At 39.5% G+C, this 26,627-nt stretch overlaps 2 protein-coding genes across 2 annotated transcripts in view; one reads left to right on the plus strand and one right to left on the minus strand.

Annotated features, from left to right (window-relative positions):
* Positions 1–3,671, plus strand: part of zbtb11 (zinc finger and BTB domain containing 11) — a 41,730-nt gene extending 38,059 nt beyond the window's left edge. The window contains exon 11 of the mRNA XM_067993094.1: positions 1,455–3,671. Coding sequence (XP_067849195.1) covers positions 1,455–2,056 — 602 coding nt within the window. The 3' untranslated portion in view covers positions 2,057–3,671. The remainder of the gene's footprint in view (positions 1–1,454) is intronic.
* A 2,665-nt stretch (positions 3,672–6,336) lies between these two features.
* LOC137327372 (PEST proteolytic signal-containing nuclear protein-like) lies at positions 6,337–25,454 on the minus strand. The gene is made up of 5 exons (XM_067993095.1): positions 25,353–25,454; positions 22,473–22,711; positions 17,226–17,300; positions 12,711–12,766; positions 6,337–10,377 (listed from the first exon to the last, which is right to left on the minus strand). The coding sequence occupies exons 1-5, from the start codon at positions 25,396–25,398 to the stop codon at positions 10,254–10,256; spliced, it is 540 nt and encodes a 179-aa protein (XP_067849196.1). The 5' UTR covers positions 25,399–25,454; the 3' UTR covers positions 6,337–10,253.
* Positions 25,455–26,627: the final 1,173 nt, after the last annotated feature.

Raw genomic sequence — 26,627 nt, forward strand, 5'->3', positions numbered from 1 at the left:
TCTGCCTGGTGGTCACCCATTTCCTTTCTGCCTGCGTAATCTTTACCTGCAGTGTGACCACCTCACTGAATGTGCTATCCACGATAGTCTCAGCATCGCGGATGCTCCACAGTGAATCCACCCGCAGCTCTAGCTTCGAAATGCGGTTAGCCATTAGCTGCAGCTGGACACACTTCCTGCACACATGGTCGCCAGGGACACTGGTCGTGTCCATGACTTCCCACATAGTGCAGGAGGAGCATATCACGGGTGCGAGCTCTGCTGCCATGACTTGCCATAGACTCTCGGACTCTCCTCCCGCTCTCGGTCTTTCCTTTTATACTGTGCTCACCTCTCTGACTCTCCTGCCTCACCTATGACGTCGCACAGTAGTTTTCTCTTGTTGCAGGTCTGCTGCTGCTTTTATTCCCCAATCTCAGTCTTCTACTCTCAGGTCCGCTGCCGCTCTGCGGAAAAAGTTAGGAAAAGCAAGGCAAAGCAGCACCTCCTTCCCCCACTTCACCGAACTCCCACACTTACCAAACTCTCAGCAGCTCACTCTGTGTTGGCCGCACTCCGTGCTGGTTGCACTGACAGATAAATACAAGATAAATACTTCTTTCAAAAAAAAAAGCACAAGGTATTTTACTTTCTTTCCCACCCTCAGTTTTCTGCACTTCCTCTTGAAGGCAGTGACTTTCTTTCCAACAATGGCCACAAGATAGCAATTAAAAGTGAGAATTTTGGTTGCATTTTTCCCTCTGCCCTAGGCCAGGATTCAGTTGTACTGCCCACTCTGCTACCTGACCTAAGAATAGCGAATTCGGCATTAATTAGAGCTGGGATCTTCCTGGTCTGTATCATTTAGTATTGCATCATACAGTGCATTTATGCACTGAATTATTGAGGAGCTATATCTTTCAATTTTAAACCATCATTGTAAAAGTGCAGTTGATTATTATTGGAATTTTCTTTCCATAAGGTGTTCATTTGAATCACGGCTAACTTTCCTCTCTCAACCAACACCACCAAAAACAGTTTATCTGGTCACTCATTCATTTGCTATTTGTGGAACCTTACTGTGCAAACTGGCTGCCGTGTTTGTTTATATAATAGCAAATGACTGCACTTCAAAAGTAAACTATTGGCTGCAAAGTACTTTGGGGCTTGATCTATAAGAGCAAGTTCTTTTTTCTTCTTGAATCATAAAGTTTTCAAAGGTATGAGTTCTATGGGCTGCCCAGCATTTGAGTTTTGTCAGTTTTGTTGATGAAAAGAAAAATTTGTTGTGACTTACTTTGCTCTACAACAAGCACACCTGCTTTGGTTAAACAGATAAGACTAAGTGTAACTAGTGGCAAGGTCTATATCTTGATTTGTCAGACATCTTCAAAGCTGTAACAATCTTCATGGGAAACAGTAAAAATAGTATTTGCTTTTTTTTCATACAAATCACTTTTTGTCTTTTTATTTAGGAGTGAAGCCATTCGAGTGTTTGACCTGCGGTGTAGCCTGGGCAGATGCACGCTCTCTCAAGCGGCATGTACGAACACACACAGGAGAACGGCCTTATGTTTGCCCAATATGCAATGATGCCTACATCGATGCTCGTAGCTTGCGCAAGCATATGACTAAGTTTCACAAAGAGCATGTTCCTGGCAAAATAATGCTAGAGAAAGACACACTACAGTTTCACAATCAGGGGACCCAGGTAGAGCATGCCATCAGAATCTTAGCTGCTGATATGCAAGATGAATTGGACAAATCAGATTTAATTGGAGAAGAAATTGAGACTGTCATAGTGACTGGAGAGACGGTGGAAGCGGTCGAGGCGGTGGAAGCTGTCGAGGCGGTGGAAGCTGTCGAGGCGGTGGAAGCGGTCACTTCAGTAGAAGGTGTTGAAGCTGTAGATGCAGTTGAAAGCCAAGATGAGGCGTTGCCCTCGCTAACGGACCATGGAATTATGCAGGTGGTCAACTATGTATTGTCTCACCAGCAAGGACAGAAACTTACTGAAATTGGTGAGACAGTGGAAGTTGAGGTTGCCCATATTGGAGAGGCTGAAGAAAATGTGTAAGGAAACTGAGTGATTTGGGACTTGTCCTTATAATTATTGACAATGCGCACATTGCCCAGCACCAGTTAAGATGGAGACTTATTTATGTTAAAGCATTCTTGCAGGCAAATAACTAGATCGTGGTCCTGCAGTGGTCAGAAATAAATAACTGGCAGCCTTTTACAAGAATATCTTGGATTCCTCACTGAGAAATATTCAAAGTGAACAAATAATAACAATGTAAAAGGGGGGAGATTTGAGTTACAGAACCAGAAGGTATTTTGAACTTATTACATCTTTATATGAGAGAGATGAGCTTGTCGCATTCTGCAGCAAGGCAAAAACTTCCACCCATTTTAGGAGCAATTGCAATGTATTTTTCATTGCTTCCTTATTTTAAGCACTGGTCAGTTTGCAAATAAATCACTTCAATGAGAACAGTCCTCTATCAGTATTTTGTGTGGGAGATCAGCATGTGTAGATTGCCATACATAAGCATACAGAAATTCTTAAAACGCACAGATTTATGGTTGGAAACTGTTGTCTAATTCTGTGATCTTCAGCTCTGGGTGGGAGATCCAACCTGTGAGCATGGTTCCCTACTGGGAACATGGGAGTGTGGAGTTGGCCCTTATTATTGTGGGTATAAATCTATATGGGCAAAAATGCCTTTGCAAGGAATAAATATAACTTGGAATGAATGGGGAGAGGGAAATTAATAAGCACAATGTTTCTTTGGAGGAGTGGAATAAAGGCTGGATTTCCAAATTCTGAGAGTTTAATTTTAACTTGTGGCCTTGTTGGGATTATTGAAGTTTTGGATAAATATTTCTTCAGTTCCTGGTTTAATAGAGTACTGAAGATTCCATTACTGTTACCACCATAAAATCAGTTATAAGGGAGAAACTTACAGGTACAGTCACCATCTTTACCTAGTGCCAGTTGTGCTAAAGTGACTTGAAGAAAGCTCAGCTTGAGTACATTTGAAAGCTCCTAAAGGTTGTTTACGTCCTATGAAATTCTGCAGATTTAAGTTGTAGGAAAGGTGTTGTAAACCTGGAAATACAAATTCCAGGTTACAAGGATAAGTTTGCATTTGTCAAGTAGGAGGCCTTCAGTGGGCAAATGGAGCTGAAATGTAATTTATGTAAATAAATGTGCATATGAAATGGGTTTATACAGTTACTGATTTATGCATGTATATACCTTCATAGTCCAGTCACTTGTTTCTGTTAATCAAACTATCTACATACGTATGTGTGACTTTAAAAATAGGAGTACTTGCAAAAGGCATCCATGTAAATTAAAGCACTGAAAGATTGGTGGCTGTTTCTTAACACTCTCGAGGCATTCCAGCAGTTTACTATTAAGAGAAAACAATTTAAAAGTGAAATCAAGAGCTTTTTTTGGTTTGTAAAATATGTCTTGTCTGGCTGTAAGCTTTCATGCAGAATTATTAAATTACTAAAAAAACTATGCAGTCTTGTTACTGAATATCGAGTTCAAATTTTCTTTTGTCAGAGAATGCTTTTCCCTTTTGTATAATGCAGTAAAAACTGGAATTGTTGCTTTGCTGTCAGTAATAACTTTGGTTGCTGTGACTGCTGAATAAAATAGTTTGCATAATGTTTAAAAATATGAACTTTTTGTTCTTCTGTTGGGAAGGGAGGGCTAATAGTTTTTCCCCATATGTCAGAAGCTTATACAGGATAGTGGCAAGTGATACTGGGGGAAAAAATTAGATTATTTGACAATCCAGGTGGTTTCTGAGACCATAGTCTATTTTGCATTCAAAACACAGGATACATGAGGGTTCCAAGTCAGACAGAGAATTGAGTGCAGGATGCTGTAGATTAGTCTTCGGGTCACACTACTTCAATAGCACTAACCAACATGAGCCAGGATGTACCTGATGCTAAGAACATTTCTTCATTGGTTGGCCTCAGCACTGCCCACTGTGGGGGAGGAGGGAGGTGTTCAGGCATGTCAGTTGGGCCAATCCTCTGAGTAGTTTTTTTTTGCCTTTTGTAAGGAGTTTAATGACATTTCTGCACATTATACTAGGGTGGGGTGGGGGGGAAATTGGCTAGCAGCCCTAAAATTTTAACAATTCATACTTTTCCCATCAGAAACATAAGGTTTTAATATGCAGGGAGTAAACTACCAGTGCAAAGTACCCTGCAATTGAAGCCCAGCAAACAGTCTGGTTGAGCCTGAGATCATGTCAAGGGAGGGGGTTGGAATCAGGGGCAAGGATATGGCGTTTGTGGTGGGGGCCAAAGACAAAGGTTTCAGTCTTCCCAATGTTTAATTGGAGGTAACTGTGGCTCATCCAGGACTGGATGTCTGACAAATGATCTGACAGCACAGAGGCACTGGAGGGGTCAAGAAACGTGAGATAGCGGTCAAGTGTATATGTGATGTCTTGACATGTCTTTGGCTGATGTCGCCAAGGAGCAGCACGCATATGATAAATAGGGCCAGTACCTGAGGAGACCGAACTGCTCACAATACTAGGAAGGGAAGTTGTGTAGTCTGTAGTTTAGTGGTGATAGGGTCACGAGCAGGAGGTGGGTCTCATGGACAAAATGAGCTCGGCTGCCATGAGGGGAGAGAAACTTGAAAAAGATGTGGGTTCAGGACTAGGGCAGAAGGAAACTTTGGGGGAAGCTTGACTTGCTGGGGAAGGGAGAAATGTGGTAGAGGCAGCTGAACAGATATTAATCTTGATGAAATCCATGAGCTCCTTGAACTGGTTGGAGCTGCGGGGGCAGAGAGGGGTTTAGGAGACAGTTGGTGGTGTAGAAAAGCCAGGGGTTATCTTTACATTCCAGGATGATCCTGGAATAGTGAGCATTTTTGGTAGAGCAGAGCCCGATAGTGCTTGATGTGGTCCAGCCAGATCTGGCGAATATGGACTAAACCTTGCTAAATTGTACTATGGTCTTGGAAATTGGACTTAAATTTATCAGGTTTAGCTTCGTAAGACTATAACAGTAATGTATCTGATTATTTAGATTGATAAATATAATTAGCCAATAATTTTACTGTAATCAATACCCAACATGGTGATAGCAACTATGACAATGCAGTTGATACTGTTAAATAAAGTAGTGTTAATGCATTTGTGTCTAACTCTGTCTTTCATGACTGGCTAGTAAGAGTTACACTTCACTTGTGTTATAATGCACTCCTGTGATTGAGCTGACTTGGTTAACTACCAGTATAATTTGGACTAGGGGAGGTGGGACAGTCCAAAGGCATTTTAATTTAGGCATTGTATATTGAACCCTAGATATGAATTTAGGACCCCAATCGGTGGTAGGGAAGGAGAGAGTTTGATACTCTTCAACCTATAGGATGCCTATTGCAATTTCCAATACAATATTTCATACCTATTGTATGGTATTTAGCATCCATCAATCACAACTCTACACAAATTGTGCTTTCAAGTATTTAACAGACAGTTTGCTGATCCAGAAAGCGTTTTATTCCCCTGCCCAACTTGCAAAATTTTACATTTTCAGTACAATAAAAATCACATTTTCTTAACAAAACAACCTCATATGCAAACACAGACAACCAGAAGCTTCTTTATATACAGCACAAATCTTACAGGAGATGAAGAAAAACAAACTAATGGAACTGAGTCTTGTCAATTCTAACATCTGAAAATACTGCAAGTTTTAATGTTTAAATCCTGCATATGGTCTGCATTTGCACCTGTGATTCCCTGCAAGTGAAGTTCCTAAACTCATTTTGGCCATCTAGGGAGGCATGATTCTCACAAGGAGAAAGGGAAATCTTAACAGTAAATCAACCATTTCACCACTTAGCAGCTAGTTATACTGCAGCAGAGGATTTCAGAACAGGTTGCTTGCCCAACCCCAATAATCAAGAGATCATGCATGGTTTCAGGGACACAAGAAAAAAAACTGGAGGAAAATAATGAACATGTCAAGGCAATTATGATTTTTATTACATTCTGGCCATCTGAAATGCATTGTCAATAGCCATCTGTTTAAAACAAATTGCTCATTTGGCTTTGCTTTAATTCACATTCCATCAACTGCTGCAAAATAAAAAAAATCCTGCCTGATATCAAGTTAAAAAAAAAATCAAATGAAGTATATTCCTACAATCTGATCTAAGAATTACTGTACTTGATAATTTACAAAAATAAGTTTGTACAGCATTTAGTATGACTGAAGGGGTTTCAAAATATGAAGCAAATTGCATTTTGCAAGTCAGCACACAAACTAGAATTCTTTGGGGGAGATTAGGTAGAAGTTTTTTTTAAAAAAAACTCTCAATCTTTGCTGCTATACATGAAGTGAAAAACAGCGTTTCTTTCAGCTTTCACATGAGTGATTTCCAGATGCGTTACAATTGTGGGGTGGGTGGGTGGAATCTGAAATTTGATATTTAAGATTTTTTTTAAAATGTCAATTGGGCAAGACCCTATTCAGGCAACTCACTAATTACCTGCAAAGATGTACTTCTTTTCTGGGGGTGGGGGGTGGGAAAAGAGAAAATAAAACACACACCAGGCTGAATCAACTGAAATTATTCAAAAGCATACAAATGATCTGTTTCGCTAACAGAACTGTCACAAAAGCTCTGAAATAATATCTGTGCTCCACTCAATACTATAGATTTGTGGTGTAATACTAAATACACACTAACAGACAGGATACCTTACACAAAAAACATTTTAGGGCTGAGTTATGGTCTTTACAAAACAGTACTCCAGTCTTCACACAGTTTTGAATAGTGTCTTCATAGTGCTACCAAATGCCACAAAGCAACCTACTGTGAAGACTGTAGCCAATGTTGTAGTTTGCAGTCCTGAAGTTCCTGTACCTAACAGTACTGAGTTGCAAAGATTGTAGCTGACAAGGCACTGGAGTTTTTGAAGAGTTTTAGGAGTGATCTAGTTATAAAAACTTTGATACAATCTCAATGAAACAGGAAAAAAAAACTGCAGTGAACTCACATGTGCCACTACCATTGATACTCCCAAACCAGTCCATTTGTTAAAAAGGAATTTAATTGCAAGAAATTCTTCTTGGTGTTTTTTCCCGTTGAAAATTTTCTTCCCTCCTCTCCTGCAGACAATGACTCCTTGTTGGCATATGTTCCACAGGTGTCAATCACCCTTCAGTACCTCACTTAAGTGGTCATAATTCACGTGAGTCTCGACAGTGAGCATCAGCATCCTATATGGGTTTCACAGCCAAGCTCGATCCTTTCCTTACCTGACATCCACACTTCCAGCAGGGTCCATGAATAGCAATCAGTTGAATTAAACTGATCTAGTTTATCTATGTATTATCATCTATGGAGAGTTTTTGTTCAAAATTACACCGTTTCCAACTGAAAAAATATAAGTATAAACATATTTACTCCAGGCTAATTTCTTGAGTTCACAGATATGAAAGCTCCCAGAGACTACTAATTACACTGAAGGCTGCAACTTTTACACCAGTCTAGGAGACAACCTGTGAAAATGATATAACTGGAGTAATCTCAAGGTGGGGAAGAGCAGATATGGAAGGCCTCATGGAGTGAGAAATTTCAAGTTTTTAGAAAAAGTCAGTGAAGAGTTATTTTTCCCAATGGACAATGGGGAAATACTTTATGCAAAAGAAGTATGGGCATTAGTAGCTCTCCAGTATCTTGCCCAAGTGGCCATTCTTCATGTGCGAGCTCAGTGAATGTTGATGAGCTAGTCAATTATGGAGAGTATCACAGGGTAATCTGATTTTCTTCCCTCCTACGACATCAACATATACACACGTGCCAGCATCAGAAGCCACCAAATAACGAGCAGGAGTAAAAATCTTTGCTGATTTCTCCCCCTCAGTACAGATGATGATGCCAATATTCACAGCTTACTGCTACCATCACATATCAGGCAACTGTCCCCTATTTACCAGATGCTATGAAGACTGCAGTCTCCACCTTGGCTACAAAAAGTAGCCTCTAAATAGCCCACAGAAAGAGCAGTGCCACATCAGGAAGAGTGGCACTGGTCTCTGAGGTTCCCAGATCTTGATCATTAAGGTAACAGTGCTTTATGTATTAGTGGAACCAGATTAATGAATCCCATAAAGAATCTTTAAAAATTATGTTTCTATATATATTTTTTTTAAATGTAGAGAAGCAACTGTCTCAACAAAATTAATTTTGCACAAAATCGCTGGCAACCTTAAGTGTGCAAAATATTCCTCGCACTAATATGGTGCCATTTGTGGCATAAATCTCAGGTATAATTCACTAAAAATGCCTTATTGAAACAGGTTACTGCATGAACAAGGTTGCCTGAATTTAAATATACTTACACAATCCTAGAACTATTGTGTGAAATGGAAACAAATGTGTAGTTCCTGTCATATACAGGTTGTAAAGGGAGATAAATCTACACTCATTGGCGTTTCACCATCACAAGTTCTTACTGTGTTACAGACTTTTAAACAACCAAACAAAAATTGCCTGAGAGCAGATGATGATGTAGAACGCCCTCTCTGTCAATCTAACACCATGAATGCATAGTCCAGTGACATTATGAATGGGGAAATTAATGCTGCCCACATCATTATGTACAGGTACTGAATCTTTTTTTTAAATATAGCATTCAGGATTGTGACTGCTCAGCATAATACACCTTACCTTGAATAGCAAACATCTAGCAGGGAATATTTCTTCTGTGCACTATGTGTAGTAAATTTGCACATGTATTTACAATTTTACTACGAATAAAAACAGATGACATTTTCCCCAAAGATCATATTAATAGTTCAATTATTCTCCAGGGATGTTATTCCTAACCTTCATATTTCTGGTAGATTTATACAACTGAAAACATCGAGCTAGGAAGGGGAAGAAAACAGAATAAATCATTGTATAGAGCTGGCTACAGACAGACGGCCTTGCTTTTCCAGCTGTAGTGCAGTCTGTTTGGATGTTTGAAGGGTGAACCAAAACAACAGAACTGGGACATCTGATATAAAAATAGGAGTTCCTGCACACCAAAGAATAAAACAAATGCATAAATTTACTGGACTCAGCGAAAGAGCAAGAGCCCAGAAGATGAGAGTTCTAAACCTCCGTTTGAGTTACCAAAGGTAGAGTGTCATGTGGTACACTTGGAACAGTAACACCATCCCAGTTTAGAGCTTATTATTTATCATAATTGCACAGGAGAACTAATACACAAGACTTTGAAGCCCGAGGATAGGACAGTAAGAATTTCAGCAAAGCTGTGGCTGTACTGATTCACGTGGATACAACCGCATCAATTAATTATATATAATGAGGTTTTTAATTCAAACTCCTAATCTGCTCTTACCCCAGCTTTGCCTCCTCATTGGACATGTACCCTGTGGGAGCAGGAATGATGGTATTCATCATACTCACATGGTGTTCCAAATTATAAAATTTGTATTTCACATGAGAATACCGTGACCCCATTAATAATAATCTGGAATAAAGACGTGCAGTATATGTTGGAGTACTGATAGGTGCATGGAGTGGCAGGACACAGTTTGCCCATGCCATTCCCCACAGTGATTTCCTGTTCTGCATCACAAGGATAGTACAGTCAATGGGAAAGTTAAACTATTCCTACTTGGGCTTACGCACAACCTAGGAATGTATCACTAGTCCACCCTCTTGCTGGGAAATGGTGTGTGGCACTAGGAAATTTAATAATGTTAATTTTTTTTGGCAGGCTTTAAATTTCTGTGCTACATGAAATTTGCTTTAACCAAAAATATCCCTCCCACAGTAAAGTATAAAACTGTTCTCAGGAACTATGCAATTAATGATCATGAATTTTCCAATGGTGTAAAAATTAAACTTTTCCTTGCTGCTTTTAAGTACTGATATGTAGATATGTTAGTTTACAGCACTCCAAACCAAACAGCCCACTGTGACACACTAAAAATAATCAACAGTAGCTACAAGATCTAAATGTGAACTTCTGTGTCAAAATATTCTGCCAATGAAATTGTGTGATGGGGTTACCTACTGTTTACTAAACACATTGCACTCATTACAATTTATAGTGAGAAAGTCTTTAAGTTTACATTATACACTGTCGTTGAAAATGGTTTCCATTTCAGAGCAATCCGGAGGGTTTTGAACGCATCTTAATCCCTAAATTTCCTTTCTACGTCCCACATCTCACTCAACTCTGGCTTTTGAACAATAGCATTTAGTCCTCGTCTCCAAAATTCCGCAGCTGACTCTTCATTTTCCGCTCCCATAACCTCTGGTTATCGGAAAATCCTTGTTTTCCTTTGTTGAAGGAATTTGGTCCTGCTGATGTTGGAGTTTCTCTGCAAAAAGACAATGTAAATTACCAAAATGCACAATTGAGTGCGTAAATATATTAATGTGTCATTTTAACGTGTAAAGAAAAGTTTCAATCTCCAGGGTGGGAGCTTATAAATTATTCAAATTTATAAAAGTCATCACAGTCCCCAACATTAAATATTCTATGGTCCTTACAATGCTTTAAGACACAAAAGTGAATTACTGCATTACAGTTAAAGCTGCTCAAGTGACTTTTTTTTTTAAAAAGGAGATAACTTTGTTAACTGTTTGGATCCTTATTTAAACCATACTAAGCTGGACATCAACATACAAAAAATGCAACAGACTTGTTTTCTACAGACAACTGCCAGAGAACTTAATTTTCATTATATATTGTTTATACAATTAGTGCTGATATAATAGCAAAGTACTGTGCTGAAAAAATTAAATTCCACTTGACTGCAATATTTTCATACCCCCTAATATTTCTTCAATCTTCAATGTATAAAAGATATCTTTTTCAAAACAAAGTTAATTTCCAATGTTACTGCTTACACAAACTTACAGGTTTCAGTTTTCTCTCTGTCCAGTTCAAAACTAGGTTTAAAGCTTACAAGGAATTATCTAAAAAAAATGTTTACATGCAATCTCTGCAAATGCTTTTCCCTTTTTCTTTCAAATAGATATACATAAAAATGTGCAACTTTAACAAGTTTCCATTATAAAACTACATTATCTAGAATTAAGTAACCAACTGCCCCCTTGAGTCTTTTTGGTTACAGCAGTTTTTAAAGTTATACTTGAAGAACATTTATATGAACATTAATCACTGAATTAATCACTGAATCCCTGCAGGGATCTGTCTTGGGGCCTCAATTATTCACAATATTTATTAACGACTTAGATGAAGGCATAGAAAGTCTCATATCTAAGTTTGCCAACGACATTTTGGAAGAAATGAACTAAGCTGAAAAATGTTTCATACAATATATAGCATGCTATTTTAGTGGGATAAAATGTTAGCAATTTTAAGGGTGTACAACATGTGAAAAATTATAGTAAACCTAATTTTAGTGAATAATCTGTAAAAGAGAACATAAATACAGATTGGCATCATTTTATTCACATACTTCCAACTGAATTATATTTGGCATGCTTAAAATATGTATTTATATTCTCAATTAATTCTAAGCGGCATACCTGACCTTCTGGCACCGGTGTCACTCTGATTAGTTACGTGAATGTAGGGAAACTTCCCTTTAAAATTAAGATATAAAAATAGAGGGTTCTGCACCTCTCAGGCTGACCAGTGTTAGATAATTGGTAGTCAGTAGTAGTAGACAGCCTGTAGTAATCATCTTCGAGAAACAGCAAACTGTCTCTGTCTTTGTAGAGGTAGCAGTCTCTCTGGTCAGTTCACCAGGGTTCACTTTCTTCTATGGGAATCTCTGCATAATGGACATGGAGGAGTGCCTTTGCAGGTGCAGTGTATTAGAACAGAGAGTAGGGTACTGAGCCAGCTTGTGAGGCTGCAGTAGCCAGTTGCAGGCAGAGAAAAATGTTACTTAACTTTATAAGTGCCCACGGTCAGAGAAAAGGGAGTGTGAAGCCAGCTCAGTTATCGTCACTCCTGTTTAATGTGAGTTGAGTCGGGACCGAAAATCCAAGTGTAACAGATCGGCCCACTGCAAAGGGGTTCGTTGACTCAACACTCCAGAAGCTAACATCTACGGTGCAGGGAAGAAGATCGACTAAACCATGCCTTTGAGGATGAGGTTGTGTACGGTCTTAACGTTGTTAATCGCACACATAGCCTTGAGGTATTTAATGGACTGACTATTCAAAGCCGTTAACTTGTCAGCTATCTAAGGAATTACTTTTAAGTTTAAAGCCAGGAAATTTGGCTTCTTCTTTGATGATTTGGCAAGCATCAGCAGCTCGAGGGTAACCTAATTGAGGGTTAGTAAACTAAATTCATTTTGATCCGAACCGAGTTATATGCTAGACAGTTCGGCAAGCTGAGTCAGGTATCATTCATCCTTAGAGCTACACCGAGAGATGGAGGTAAAACCTAATTCCTTTGTAAGGATTCATCTGGTTACTCGGCATATATGTCAGGATGCCGAAACCCAGCTTTCTTACAATACATCTTCATAACCATTCACAGGGCACCATTTTTGTTTTGACGAGGATACCACTAGAATTTGTCAAAGTCAGCAAAACTCTTACATCTGATGGCTACCTAACAGCTTCCCTATAAAATATATAAATTTAATGTCATACTGGTATACAGCAATGGGTGCACCCATTGAATTATGGCTTTTGTATTTAATAATTGAAATTACTAAAACCCTACCGTCCCATGTTCTTCATGCGCATTTTTGCTTCAGGGGGCATTTCCTCAGGCTCACTCTGCAGGCAGAAAAAAAGGACTCCATTAACCACTAATCAACCTTTTATAATACAGGTGTTATATTTCAAGCCTAATCTTAGTTAAATAAGTAAACTCTCTGAAGTTGGAAGAATTGGATTTTCCAAATTCTAGCCATCAAGAAGATCCAGGAGAAATTTTGCACACTCACTGGATTCCTGATGTAACAGTACAATGAGATTCATCGTTAAAAAAAGCTACCCTCTTGCGGAAATCTTACTGACTATCCTGCTTAGCATGCCAATTAGTCATTTAGCAATGACACCATGCACAGAAACTTGAGGTTCTTCTATATGAAACTGCCAAAAAAAAACTTTGCTGGTTCCATGCGGAGGCTGCAATGCCTGGATGGGTGTTGAAACATCATTTTGAAGAGCCTCTGATCAGTAATCCAGCAATAAGTAAATATTATTTATTCATTTTAACCATAAAGGTAGCAGTCTCTCTGGTCAGTTCACCAGGGTTCACTTTCTTCTATGGGAATCTTTGCATAATGGACATGGAGGAGTGCCTTTGCAGGTGCAGTGTATTAGAACAGAGAGTAGGGTACTGAGCCAGCTTGTGAGGCTGCAGTAGCCAGTTGCAGGCAGAGAAAAATGTTACTTAACACTTTGGATATGCAAGATAATCAAAGTATTCTGTCTCACTAATATTTGACATATTTGGTTACTTTTTTTTTTAAAAACTGGACACTGGCAGTCACTATTTTAAGTAAAATGTTTTTCCTTGTGTACAACTTAACCAGATTCTTCCTATTCTGGTCATAACATTTTACAGCACATAAGGCCATTCACCCCATCATGCCTGAGCCAGCTCTTGAAAGAGCTATCCACTTAGACCAATTTTTTTTTTTATTATTCGTTCATGGGATGTGGGTGTCACTGGCAAGGCCAGCATTTATTGCCCATCCCTAATTGCCCTTGAGAAGGTGGTGGCTGCTTAAGTGGCTTGCTAGGCCATTTCGGAGGGCGATTAAGAATCAACCACATTGCTGTGGGTCTGGAGTCACATATAGGCCAGACCGGGTAAGGACAGCAGGTTTCCTTCCCGAAAGGACATCAGTGAACCAGATGGGTTTTTACAACAATCCAGTAATTTCATGGCCACCATTACTGATACTAGTTTTTTTTATTCCAGATTTTATTTAATTAATTGAATTTAAATTCCCCAGCTGCCGTGGGGGATTTGAACTCATGACTCCAGATTACTAGTCCAGTAACATAACCACTATGCGACCGTACCCTATTCCCCAATCCTTTCCTTATACCCCTTCAATTTGTTCTTTTTTGAATATTTAGCCATTTCCCTTTTAAAAGCTATTTTGGACTCTGTTTCCCCCAGTTTCTGCTAAGTTATTCCATGTCCTAACAGTATTCTGCATAATTTTTGAAAATCACCTCGCCTGCACCTTCATTCTTTTGATAATGATCTTAAATTTATGTCCTCTAATTACCTACTCCACCAGTAGAAACTGATTTCTGCTATTCACTTCATCAAAACCCCTCATCATTCTGAACTCTTAAAAAGATATTGTAACCTCAATTCTAGTAAAAAGAGCACCGGTTTCTCCAGCTAAAGACACTCATCCCTGATGAAATCCTTGTAAATTTCTTCTGTGCCCTCTTCATGGCTTTTACATCTTTTCTAAAGTAGGATGCTAAAAAAAGACAATATTCTAACTGGCCTAATCAACAATTAATATAGGCTTAGCATTACTTCTTCACTTTTGTAGTCTATGCTTCTATTTATAAATCCTAGGATCTCATAGGCTTTAAACATAACAGCTCTTTTGTCCTCTTACTTAGCCCTAGTCTGGCCTGGACTGGTTTGTAATAGGGCAGCAATTCCTCAGTGTTTTGTTCCTAAATTCAGTTGATATCAGCTTTAATGTAATGGCAAGCTTGTTTTTAACCTCCAAAAAAACAGAACAAAATACAGTTGTTGTAGTCAGCCGAGTTATTCTGCTCAGGTACAGAAGAACCTCAAAGTTACCAGCTCATTGGTCGTACCAAGAGAGAATCTGGGGGCAATGGCACTTACAATACTTCTCATAAGGCCCTCAGTAGACCTGCTGCTTTGTGGTATTTGTGCCTGTTTACAAGCAGCCCAAATGTTGGAGCCAGAAATCAGCTCTAGTCCTCGCCCAGCAAGATAAAGCAATACTATTAAGTGGAACTATGAGCTTTTCCATTTATGCAATACTGAATCAGCTCCATTCTAAATATTATTCTCTTGCGTTAAGCACAGAGCTTGGTGAGAGTTCGATGAATCTACTAAACGGAGTGACAGGCTAAACATAGTGACGACGGGAATTCAATGGTAAATAGTGAGTGAGTAGTACAGACAGCATGTTATCAAACTGAAATCTAACTTGGTTTTCTAACTTTGTTAACTGTCACTGACTTGCAGTTTTTTAATCAATCAGCTGAACGTGGGTCCCTGACTAGGTGTTAATTATTGTGGCTGGAAGTTGACGCACCAGTTTTAACTAGTTTGTTTCTGAAGGTATATATTAGAGGGATATCTGCAAAAGCACGAAGCTTTTAGGCAGAGAGCTTGAGGAGAGTTGGGTCAATGTACCAAACGCAGTGACTTGCTAAACAGAGTGCCAATGGGGAATTTAGAGAGAGTGGGAATTGGGTGCAGAGGGGGAAGGAGGCGCTAAGTAATTTAAACCAAGGGGCAACAGTAAATAAATCAGAGTAATTAATTAGATATAAGGGGATAAAATTAACTAAATAGAGGATACCAACATTAAAGGTATCCGAATTGCATTAAATAAAAATCTGATTTACATAAATAAATAAATAGGAGTTAAGGGATATTACATAGACTGTACAGCACCGAAACAGGCCATTCGGCCCAACAGATCTATGCCGGTGTTCATGCTCCACAAGAGCCTCTTCCCTTTATTTTATACTAAAATAAAGTTACAAATAAACAAAAAACAAGACTAATCAGTTACATATTAATGTGAAATCAAGCTAAATCCATCTACTAAATATAATCTAGATCTCAAGTAATTGTATTATGTCTAGAATTAAATTACAACTACAGAGGAATGGCAGACAGCTAATGATTCCTATATTTAAAAAGGAAGATTGAACCAGTCCAGGGAACTATAGACCAATTAGCTTAACGTCAGTCGTAGGAAAGATAATGGAATTCTTACTCAAAGATGTAATAGAAAAACATCTAGAAATCGAAAATAAAGAATAGTCAGCACGGATTTCAAAAGGGAAGGTCATGCTTGACCAACTTATTGAATTCTTTGAAGAAGTAACAGAAAGGGTAGACAAGGGTAATGCAGTAGATGTAATATATTTGGATTTTCAAAAGGCCTTCAATAAGGTACCACATAATAGACTCACGACTAAGGTTAGAGCATGTGGAGTCAAGGGACAAGCAGCAGAGTAGATAACAAGCTGGCTACAAAACAGAAGAGATGGGGTTAAAGGTAGTTACTCAGACTGGCAAAAGGTGGGAAGTGGTGTTCCACAAGGATCAATGCTGGGGAGCACTGTTGTTCACAATTTAAATCAACGATTTGGACTCGGGAATCGGAAGTACAATTTCAAAAATTTGGAGAAGGCACCAAAGTGGGGGGGGGGGGGGTATAGTTAACACCGAGGACTGCACCAAAATACAGGAAAACATTAATAAACTTGCAGAATGGGCATGTAATTGGTAAATTAATTTCAATACAGATAAATGTGACATATTGCATTTTGGTAGGAAGATTAAGGAGGCCACATAATGCTTGGATAATAACAGTCTAAATGGGGTAGAGGAGCAAAGGGCTCTCAGGGTACAGATACACAAATCACTAAAAAGTAGTGATGCAGGTTAATAAGGCCATAAAAATGGCAAACCAAGCAATTGGGTTAATTTCTAGAGGGATAGAATTGAAAAGCAGAGAAGTTATGGGTAAACTTGTATAGGAACCTTGGTTAGACCACACTTGGAGTACTGTGAACAGTTCTGGCCTCCATATTATAAAAAGGATATGGAAGCATTGGAAAAGGTGCAAAAAAGATTCACAAGGATGAAATCAGAACTGAGGATATACTGATCAGGAAAAGCTGAACAGGCTGGGGCTCCTTTCTCAAGGAAAGAGAAGGCTGAGGGGTGACCTCACAGAGGTCTTTAAGATAATGAAAGGGTTTTACAGGGTAGACGTAGAGAAAATGTTTCCACTTGTGGGAGAGTCCAGAACCAGAGGTAATAAATAAGACAGTCACTAATAAATCCAATAGGGAATTCAGGAGAAACCTCTTTACCAGAGTGGTAAGAATTTGAAACATGCTACCACAAGGAGTCATTGAGGTAAATAGCATAGATGCATTTAAGGGGAAGTTAGATAAGCACACAAGGGAGAACGAATAGACGGGTATGCTGATAAGAGTTATAAGACCATAAGACTTAAAGACATATACTTACGTCATCATCTTCATTGAAGACTGCTGCAACTGAAGGTTTCTTTGGAGCCAGAACAGGTGGACTTTCTTTTGGTTTCTGGGAATTGGAATATATCATACATTTGAGTCCTGATAAATAGACCACTGTAGGCCAAACAAAATATATTGGGTCACCTTAAACTAGGTGTCATGGGTTGGCCTTAGTTACTCAAGCATTAACTTTAGTCGTGGAGCTCAGCAAGAACTGTGTTAGGACCATTGTCCTTCACAACCTTTATTAATGATTCAGATGAAGGCATTGGGGGAATTGTCTGCAAGTTTGCAGATGACACAAAGATTTGTGCCAATGTTAGGATCCTGGATAAGAAAAACAACTACAATCAGATCAAGATATGTTGAGAGAAATGGGCCCGTGACTGGCAGATGTAACTTAACATAGATAAATCTGGTGTTATGCACATGGGTAGCGTGAATGCCAACTATGTGTATACCATGCAGGGTTCCGAACTAAAGACTGTTAAGGAAAGAGACCTAGGTGTTATAGTACACTAGTCCCGAAAAGTTCAGGACATGTGCTGCAAGGTTACAGCAAATACAAGTGAAGTATTAGGATGCATTGCTGGGACAATACAATATAAAACAAAAAATGCTACCATCCTTGTACGACATCTTGGTTAGGCCACATCGTGAATACAATGTCCAGTTTTGCTCCCCTCTCCACCCTTAGTTTTAACAACAGTGTAAGAAGCACATGGACTGCTTTGTCACTAAGATTGAGACCATCCATTCAGCTGCCTCTGCTGTATTCTCTCCTTCCCAATGCCCAAGCCAAACGTCCCCCAGGGCCCTGCCTGACCCAGCTCTGAACCGTGTCTTTCTCTGGTTTCCGACACAGCTACCTCTGGAGTCCCCCAAGGTTCTACGCTTGGCGCCTCCTCTTCCTCATCTACATGCTGACATCACCCGAAGACACAGGTTCCACACGTATGCTGATGTCACCCAGCTGTACATCTCTACCACCTCTCTCGACCCTACATTGCCTCTATGTTACAAGACTACTTATCCAACATCCAGTCTTGGAAAAGCTGCAATTTCCTCCAGTTAAAAATTGGGAAGACCAAAGCCAGTGACTTTGGCCTCATCACAAACTTTGTACCATTGTTACCAATTCCATTCCCCTCCCTGGCAATTGTCTCAGGAGGAACCAGACTGCTCGCAACCTCAGGTTCCTATTCAACCCTGAGCTGAGCTACTGACCCCATATCCGCTCCATCAAAAAGACTGCCTGCTTCTAACAATCGCCTACCTCCGCGCATATGCTGCCGAAACCTTCATCCATGCCTTTGTCACCTCCGGCCTTGACTATTCCAATGCTCTCCTGGCTGGCCTCTCATCCCCAACCTTCCATAAGCTTCAGTGCAAATAAAATCCTACTGTTCATATCCTAACCCACACCAAGTCCCACTCACCCTTCCTTGCTGACTTACATTGACTCTCAGTCCCCCAATACCTCGAATTTGAAATTCTCATCCTTGTTTTTAAAATCCCTTCATGGCCTCTCCCCTCAGTCTCTTCATCTCCTCTAACCCTACAATACCCCCAGAACTGTGCCTTTCTGACTCGCCTCTTGTGCATGCCCCCTCCCTTTACCCCACCACTGGCAGTCATCCCTTCAGCCCTCTAGGTTCTAAGATCGGGAATTCCCTCCCTAAATCTCCCCACCTCTCTCGCCTCCTTTAAGACCATTCTTAAAATCCACTCTTTGATAAAGCTTTGGTCACCCCTCCTAATAGCTGCTTCTTTGGCCAAAATTGGTCCAATTATGCATCAGTGAAGTGTCATAGGACATTTTTCTATGTTAAAGACACTATATAAATGTAAGTTGTTGTATGCCAGGAAGTATTTTTTACTTCACACAGGGATGACCATTGCCAGCTCGTGCAGTGAACGCAGATTTGCCGCAAGCGTTCAAAAAGGAGCTGGGTGATTTCCTGGCTGTGGCTGATAGCACAACTTACAAATAATAGGTGGAGCATTGGGTGATGTGCCCTTTAGTCACTGTAATTTCCAGAAAGCTGTTTTGATCACCTTCAGAGGTCGGAGACAAACTTCTCAGATTCCCCCCCACTCCCTTGAATTGGCCTAGTGTTTTTTATTCTGTTTATATTTCCTCTTACATGGCTGCTGGTGGGCATACAGGATGATGCTGCACAGTTGCACCGTGACTGTATGGGACCGGCTTGAAGAACCAGCTGGACTTTTCCTAGCTGTCATTTTCGTATGTTTGCATTGTACAATATTCATCTCAAGATCTAGTTTCACTGTTATAATCCAATGTAATGTGAATTCTTTTCTTCTTTTCCCAATTTTCACCCCATCTCTTTTAAAAGTGACGAGTCATGATGTGGCCCAAACTATTTGGTACATAAGTCCCGACTGATTCTCGCTCCCCCTACCCCCCAACATCCTAGGAAGTTGAAGCCGATTGTGCTGCACTCACTCTCAAGCTAAGATCAGCCAATTCAGCACAAAGCAGGAACGAACCCGGAAATAATCATTTCCAATTAATCTCCTTATAACTGCACTTAGGCAGGTATGAAAAGTTTAAAATCCTATAAATTTAACTGTAATTCAACTGCAGGGAGCATTATAACTGAACATGATCGTGACTTCATCCAATGTTCATAGATATGCACTACCAGCAGAGGTCGAGTTGTTTATCCACTCCCTAATCCAGGTTTGCCGAAGGCAATTTTAGTGCCTCAACCCCAGTTGAGATTAACTAACTCAACACAGACCATAGATCAAAACTGGGATCTTCCTGGGTTATAAAGCTCAGTGATACACTAGATAAACTTATGGAGCTGTTGGAAAATCTATTTCTTAAAAAAAAAGCAACTTAGCACTTTTTCCCCCACCCTCAACTGCAAACATGAATATTAACAATGGGGGCTCTCATTTTGTTAATGAGGACTATGTCTGTGCATTTATGTCTTGAAATCAGAACCTAGGAACACGAGTAAGTTATTCAGCCCCTCGAGCTTGTTCTGCCATTCAATTAGCTATGGCTAATCTGTATCTTAACTACATTTACCCGCCTTTGTTCTATATCCCTTGACACCCTTACCTAACAAAAATCTATCCATCTCGAAAATGTTCAATATATCCCACTTTTCTATATATTTCCTAAGAACAGCTTGAGGAGAGAGTACAATATTGTACAAACGATTCCATTAGAATATATTAAACTATGCGGTGTACACATATATTCAACACTAGAGCAAGCATAATCCAAATTTAGGCTGGTAATAAGACTTACACACCTCATACCAGCATCAAAACCATGCTAAAATGATTAAAGCTATATTACAATTTCCTAATTCAAATGTTCAGCGAACTATGCAACTCTAACCAACTTTAATGCAAGACCTGCCATTAGTGTCCAAACCAAATGTTAAAATCTTACATTTCTTACTAAAATGAAGCAATGCATTATTTAAAACGTGATGTTCAAAAATTGCACTGGGTAAATACTCTCACTTCCTAGCAGCAACCACTTACAAACATTCTAGGGGTAAACTGTATTTCAAAGTTAATATGTGACAATTCTCAGCACAATTTTGAACATTAACATTTTTTATTCTACCCTGTTCAGATCATAGAAAGGTTACAGCATGAAGTAGGCCATTCGGCCCATCGAATCCATGCTGGCTCTATGCAAGAGCAATCCAGCTAGTCCCAATCCCCCGCCCTATCCCCGTAGCCCTGCAAACTGTTTTCCTTTCAAGTACTTATCCAGTTCCCTTGTGAAAGCCATGATTGAACCTGCATCCACCACCCCAGCAGTGCATTCCAGATCCTAACCATTCACTGCATAAAAAAGCTTTTCCTCATGTCACCTTTGGTTCTTTTGCCAATCACCTTAAATCTATGTCCTCTGGTTCTTGACCCTTCTGCGAATGGGAACTGTTTCTCTCTATCTATTCTGTCTAGACCCTTCATGATTTTAAATACCTCTATCAAATCTCCTCTCAACCTTCTCTGTTCCAAGGAGAACAACCCCAGCTTCTCCAGCCTAACACATAACTAAAGTCCCTCATTCCTGGAATCATTCCAGTAAATCTTTTCTGCACCGTCTCAAGGCCTTCACATCTTTCCTAAAGTGCAGTGCCCAGAACTGGACACAATACTGCAGTTGTGGTCGAGCCAGTGTTTTATAAAGGTTCATCACCACTTCCTTGCTTTTGTACTCTATGCCTCTGTTTATAAAGCCCAGGATATCATATGCTTTTTTAACCGCTTTCTCAATCTGCCCTGCCACCTTCAACGATGTGTACACATATACCTCCAGATCCCTCTGTTCCTGTACCTCTTTTAGAATTGTGCCCTCTAGTTTATATTGCCTCGTTCTTCCTACCGAAATATATCGCTTCGCATTTTTCTGCGTTAAATTTTATCTGCCACATGTCCACACATTTCACCAGCTTGTCTATAGCCTCTTGAAGGCTATCACTATCCTCCTCACTGTTCACTACACTTCTACGTTTTGAGTCATCTGCAAATTTGGAAATTGTGCCCTGTACACCCAAGTCATTAATATATATCAAGAAAAGCAGTGGTCCTAGTATCGACCCCTGGGGAACACCACTGTACACCTCCCTCCAGTCCGAAAAACAATCATTCACCATTACTCTCTGCTTCCTGTCACTTAGCCAATTTTGTATCCATGCTGCCACTGCCCCTTTTATTAGTGTTGCTTCAGTATTGATAAGTCTATTATGCGACACTTTATCAAACGCCTTTTGAAAGTCCCTATACGCCACATCAACCGCATTGCCCTCATCGACCTCTCTGTTACCTCATCAAAAAACTCTATCAGGTTAGTTATTTAAATATATTCAAGATTAATTACATTTCTCTCAAGTTGGAGAACTCGGTTAAAATTGAAGCAGGTTAGAATTGCACATATATTTCATTTGGACTTGGTGCTTAATACAATCATTTAATATGGCTTTAATGTTCATATGAGGTTCAGTGTTCCATTACCAGCCCCAATTCCTATGCTTGAATTATGCCAATTTCAATTTATGCTCCATTTATTTCGGAACACCCCCCCCCACCCAATCCATGCAGAGCATACCCAACACTTCAAAAGCATTGCCCCATTAGCACATTTAAATAAATACAATGATTCTGCAATTAGCAAATATCCATCGTGATAAATTACAAATACCCTTCCAACTCAACAAAATAAAATCATGTTACTTACATTTGCTCCTAATTTGATGGATATCGGGGCTGGTTTCTTTACAGTCATACTTCCTATTGAAAATCCAATTTTGGAGACCTTTGCAGGAGTGGGCTTGTTGTTTGCATCCCCGGCAGCAGGGTCATCTTGATTTTTCTCATCAGCTGCTCTTTTCTCTGCACTTCGACTTGAACTTTCTCCTTCATTACTGGAAGAAACAGTCTTAGTTTTCACAGTTTTCTCTGCCTTCTCTTCTGGTCCTGGTGGAGTCGAAACAACTTACCAAGATGAGATACTTTTATCGAGCATTTTGACGGATGCAGCAACCTCATTAAGTATTTAGGGAGCTTCTGTGGGTGTGCACTGACTGAACCAGTAGTCTCTTCCACTGTTTGTCAGATACAGTAGATGCAGGCACTGAGAAACCATTTCATAGATGGATGGACTCTATATTTCAGTTTCAGGGCAGGATTAATCCAGTGCTCCTGTATCTTGGACCCCAGAGAAAATTCATTGGACCAAAACAGTACAGATTTTGGTAGACCAAAGGTCCACACTGAGCAAACATTCACCAAGCACTGTACAAATTGTAGACTTTCAGATGTTACAATATAAACCATGTTGGGGGGAACATTTTTACTTCACAGCACCACAACAACAGCATCCTAAAATAACTGGTGACCAAAAGTATTGCCAAGATGGACAGCATTTCCAACAAAATGATTCACATCGGCAAGTTACAGCCATTTTTGGTAGTCAATTACTTTAAGAGCTGCAGTTCCAGCAATTTCAGTTTCTACTTTGTGATTCTTGATCTTGTCTTATTTTTCATTTCTTACTAGTCAGTAGTAACATCCAACAGAATACGTCTAGTTCAAGTGATTAGATAAATTAAAAATATAGGAGGTAATTCTTCAAATCTGACAATCAGTTTGAAATCTGATTAAACTAACCTTAATTCTGAAGACAAAATTCAGAATGGCAAATAATGACAATTTAAAAAGATTAAATATTTTACAAGTATAGATCATTTACTACAGAATAAAATTTTGTTCCAAGAGAAATAATTACTTTTAGTTAAATTCAGACTTGCTAATTTTTTTTAAAAAACAAATTCCTCCTGGTTTTAAGCAAGTAACCTGGAGAAATACTTTTCAAGTTCAAATGCTTTTAACATAAGCACCAGCTATCAGCCTAATTTTTTTTCCAATAGAACATACTTGTTATTAAATAGCCTCTGCATTCCTGACAAGGAATCGGCCATACAGCCAGCACAGATTCTTTTCATTAGACTACATAATAGTTAGCCAGCCAGAAATGGATACAACAGTACAGACTGTCACACACACACATCCAACAGCCTGTTTTGACTTTCTAAATCACTGTGGTTCTCCACATGTATTTACCACTTGATAGCAGTTTCCTCTTAGAAGGAATTTACCAATACAAGACTAATATTATAAAAATTTTAGAATGTTAATCAAAAAACATGATTGAACATAATTGTGTCTCCCAACAGGATAATTAGATAATTCCAAAGTTTTAAACAAACATAACCCACACATTATTTTAAAAACTGTATTTAGCTTTGCAGAACAAAAATATGTTGTGCAAAGCTGTGGATAATCCTAAAGTTAACATCTGGAAGTCTATCATTCATATCAAGTTAGAGCACGTAACCTCAAAGTTAGATGTTCTAAATTCCAATGCTGTTAACATGATTTACCTCTGCTAGATGAGGTACTGTAATTTCCCACGCGAACTGTTATAATTCAGTTGTAGTACAAAGCAGCGACCAGGATGCTCTATCTTACTGGGCTACTGATCAATCAAAACCAGTACTGTATTGGTCCTACTGGATTTTTTATGTTGCCAAAACCCTAAATCACTGAATGTATCCAGCACTGTTTATATACAGTATATTGTGGCAAGTTACTAATCATTACATACATTATAAAATAATTTTGAGCATGCCTAAAAAGATGCCATGTACAACAATTAAGATTACAAATTGTTACAAAATGTATATTAAAAGCATACTTTGCTGTAACAGTCAAACAACTATTCTTGCTTCCATTCAGTTACTTAGATTGAAATTCAGAAACTATTCAAAAAATAATGAAAACAAACAAAAATTCCTCTGTTCCAATGCAAGACATTAGCTGGCAAAATGAGATAATCAAAAGGCATAAATCGCAACAAAACTTTGTGCCCTAACACATACTCCACGTTATATTTAGTTTATCTACTTTTAAATGTAGAAAGGTATTTATTAATCTCAAATAATTTGAAATACACTAGAATACACACTAGGTCATAATCAGATTGACTAATGGGTTGCATTTCACGTTACACGACGAAGAATTGCAGGAGTCAATTCCTACATTTCACATCAATTGAAAAAGAATTGCTTTGTTTAAAAAGGGTGACAGACCTACCCTCCCACTTGTGTTAGAAATTATCCCGAGTACCGGGCAATTGTTTTTTAAAAGTTTGAATGGTTATTCTTTTTACCAAATATCATATATGTTAAATTTCCAAGCTAAACCCAAGATTTTAGTACTAAGAAATTATCCCTAATAAATCATTCGTTTAAAATTCAAATTTGAGCTTTAAAACACTTAAAATAACATAGCACATTAGACTAACCTATTCTAACAAAAATACACTTTGCCCCAGGGCGCCAAGCGAACATCAGCCCCTTGTACAGTGGGGAGCCCGCTCGAGGCCTGCCGACTTATCCCGCTCGCCCTCTCTCCAGTTCCCGCACTGACTCTACACCGTGGGGCTCTCGCTTTGTACTTTTTTTAAAAAAAAATATTTTCTTCCCTTCGATAATATGTGTATGTGAAATTGTGCATCCTGCCGCGCTCAATGTAGGAAAAGATTATGAATCGGCACCTTCGTCTTGCAGTTTCTCCACCTCCGAACGCGTTTCCTCCGCCATTTTATCTACTTAAAACCGCCAACAGCACACTGGGAACGGGCCGCTGACGTCACTTCCAGGTGCTGTGCTGCGCTGCTGTCCCCGAAGTGGTCGCTGGGCCGCCATTGACTGCCCTCCAACAACAAAATATGCCCGGGGCAGTCACCGTCATCACTATAGCAATGAGGAGTGAGAGCTACAATTGCAAAGAGCGAGACGGATGGAAACCCTTTTAAATCGGTAGGGCGGCGTACCTTCAGATGGAAGGGTCCACACTTCAAACGTCTGCTCTTTCCATTGAAGAAAGAACTTGCATTCAAATATTAGATAAATGTAAGGGATCTTACAACACCAGGTTACAGTCCAACAGTTTTATTTGAAAATCACAAGCTTTCGGAGGAGGAGAAAGCCTCCGCAAGCTTGTGATTTTCAAATAAAACTGTTGGACTGTAACCTGGTGTTGGAAGATTCCTTACATTCGCCAACCCCAGTCCATCACCGGCATCTCCACATCAAATATAAGATAGTCACTAATAAATCCAGTAAGGAATTTAGGAAAAACTGTTCCTTTCTTCAGTGTGATTTCCATTGGCCTCTGTTCACCTTCACTGCTGGCCCCTCTTTGTTTTTGATCATTTATTTGCTGACTAGCTTCCTCAGTCACATCTCTTTTCTCAACACCTGGTTACAGCTCCAACTCATTCTACATGGATTCTGGCTCAAATTTCACCCTGTTTGAGATCAACCCACGATCACCAATCCTCTGTGATGTTCCTCTAATCACTCCTCTCGTTGTTTCATGAAATCCACCCTCTCCACCGTGTGCCGCCACAAATATGGTCTCGATCATTCTCTTCATTAGCACCGACTTTATTTCAGGGCTGTCCTGGTTCTCAGTTCTATTTCATCCCTCGTCTTAACTGGCGCTTTAACAAAAAAGTTTTTTTCTTCCTTTCAAGTAGCAAGAACCGTATTCTCGAATGCCACCCTAACTTCTGATTCTTCTTCAATTTCACTTTCTTGCAACCCTCTCCTTCCAATCTCATCCCTTGTCATATTTTCACTATCCGCTCAGATCTTCCTCTCTCTGACCCCAAACAATCAGTCCTTAGCAAGGGCCTCTGCTTCATCCCTTTATGACCCCATCTCGACAAATTCTGATCTCAACGTGATGCTGAGTACTTCTTCTGCCGCCTTTGCCGTCGTGCCTACTTTTTTGGCCAAGAGGTCAAATCTGACCCTTTCTCATG

Source organism: Heptranchias perlo, chromosome 11, assembly GCF_035084215.1.
Source record: "Heptranchias perlo isolate sHepPer1 chromosome 11, sHepPer1.hap1, whole genome shotgun sequence".
NCBI classification, from domain to species: domain Eukaryota; kingdom Metazoa; phylum Chordata; class Chondrichthyes; order Hexanchiformes; family Hexanchidae; genus Heptranchias; species Heptranchias perlo.

Bases quoted from the DNA above. Each gene is read 5' to 3' on its own strand.
- LOC137327372 (XM_067993095.1), bottom strand. From the start codon at position 25,398: ATGGCGGAGGAAACGCGTTCGGAGGTGGAGAAACTGCAAGACGAAG. The intron at 17,301-22,472 runs GTAAGTAACATG...TCCAATTCCCAG, and splicing joins CCATCAAATTAGGAGCAAAT to AAACCAAAAGAAAGTCCACC. The intron at 10,378-12,710 runs GTAGGGTTTTAG...GTCTTTTTGCAG, and splicing joins CGCATGAAGAACATGGGACG to AGAAACTCCAACATCAGCAG.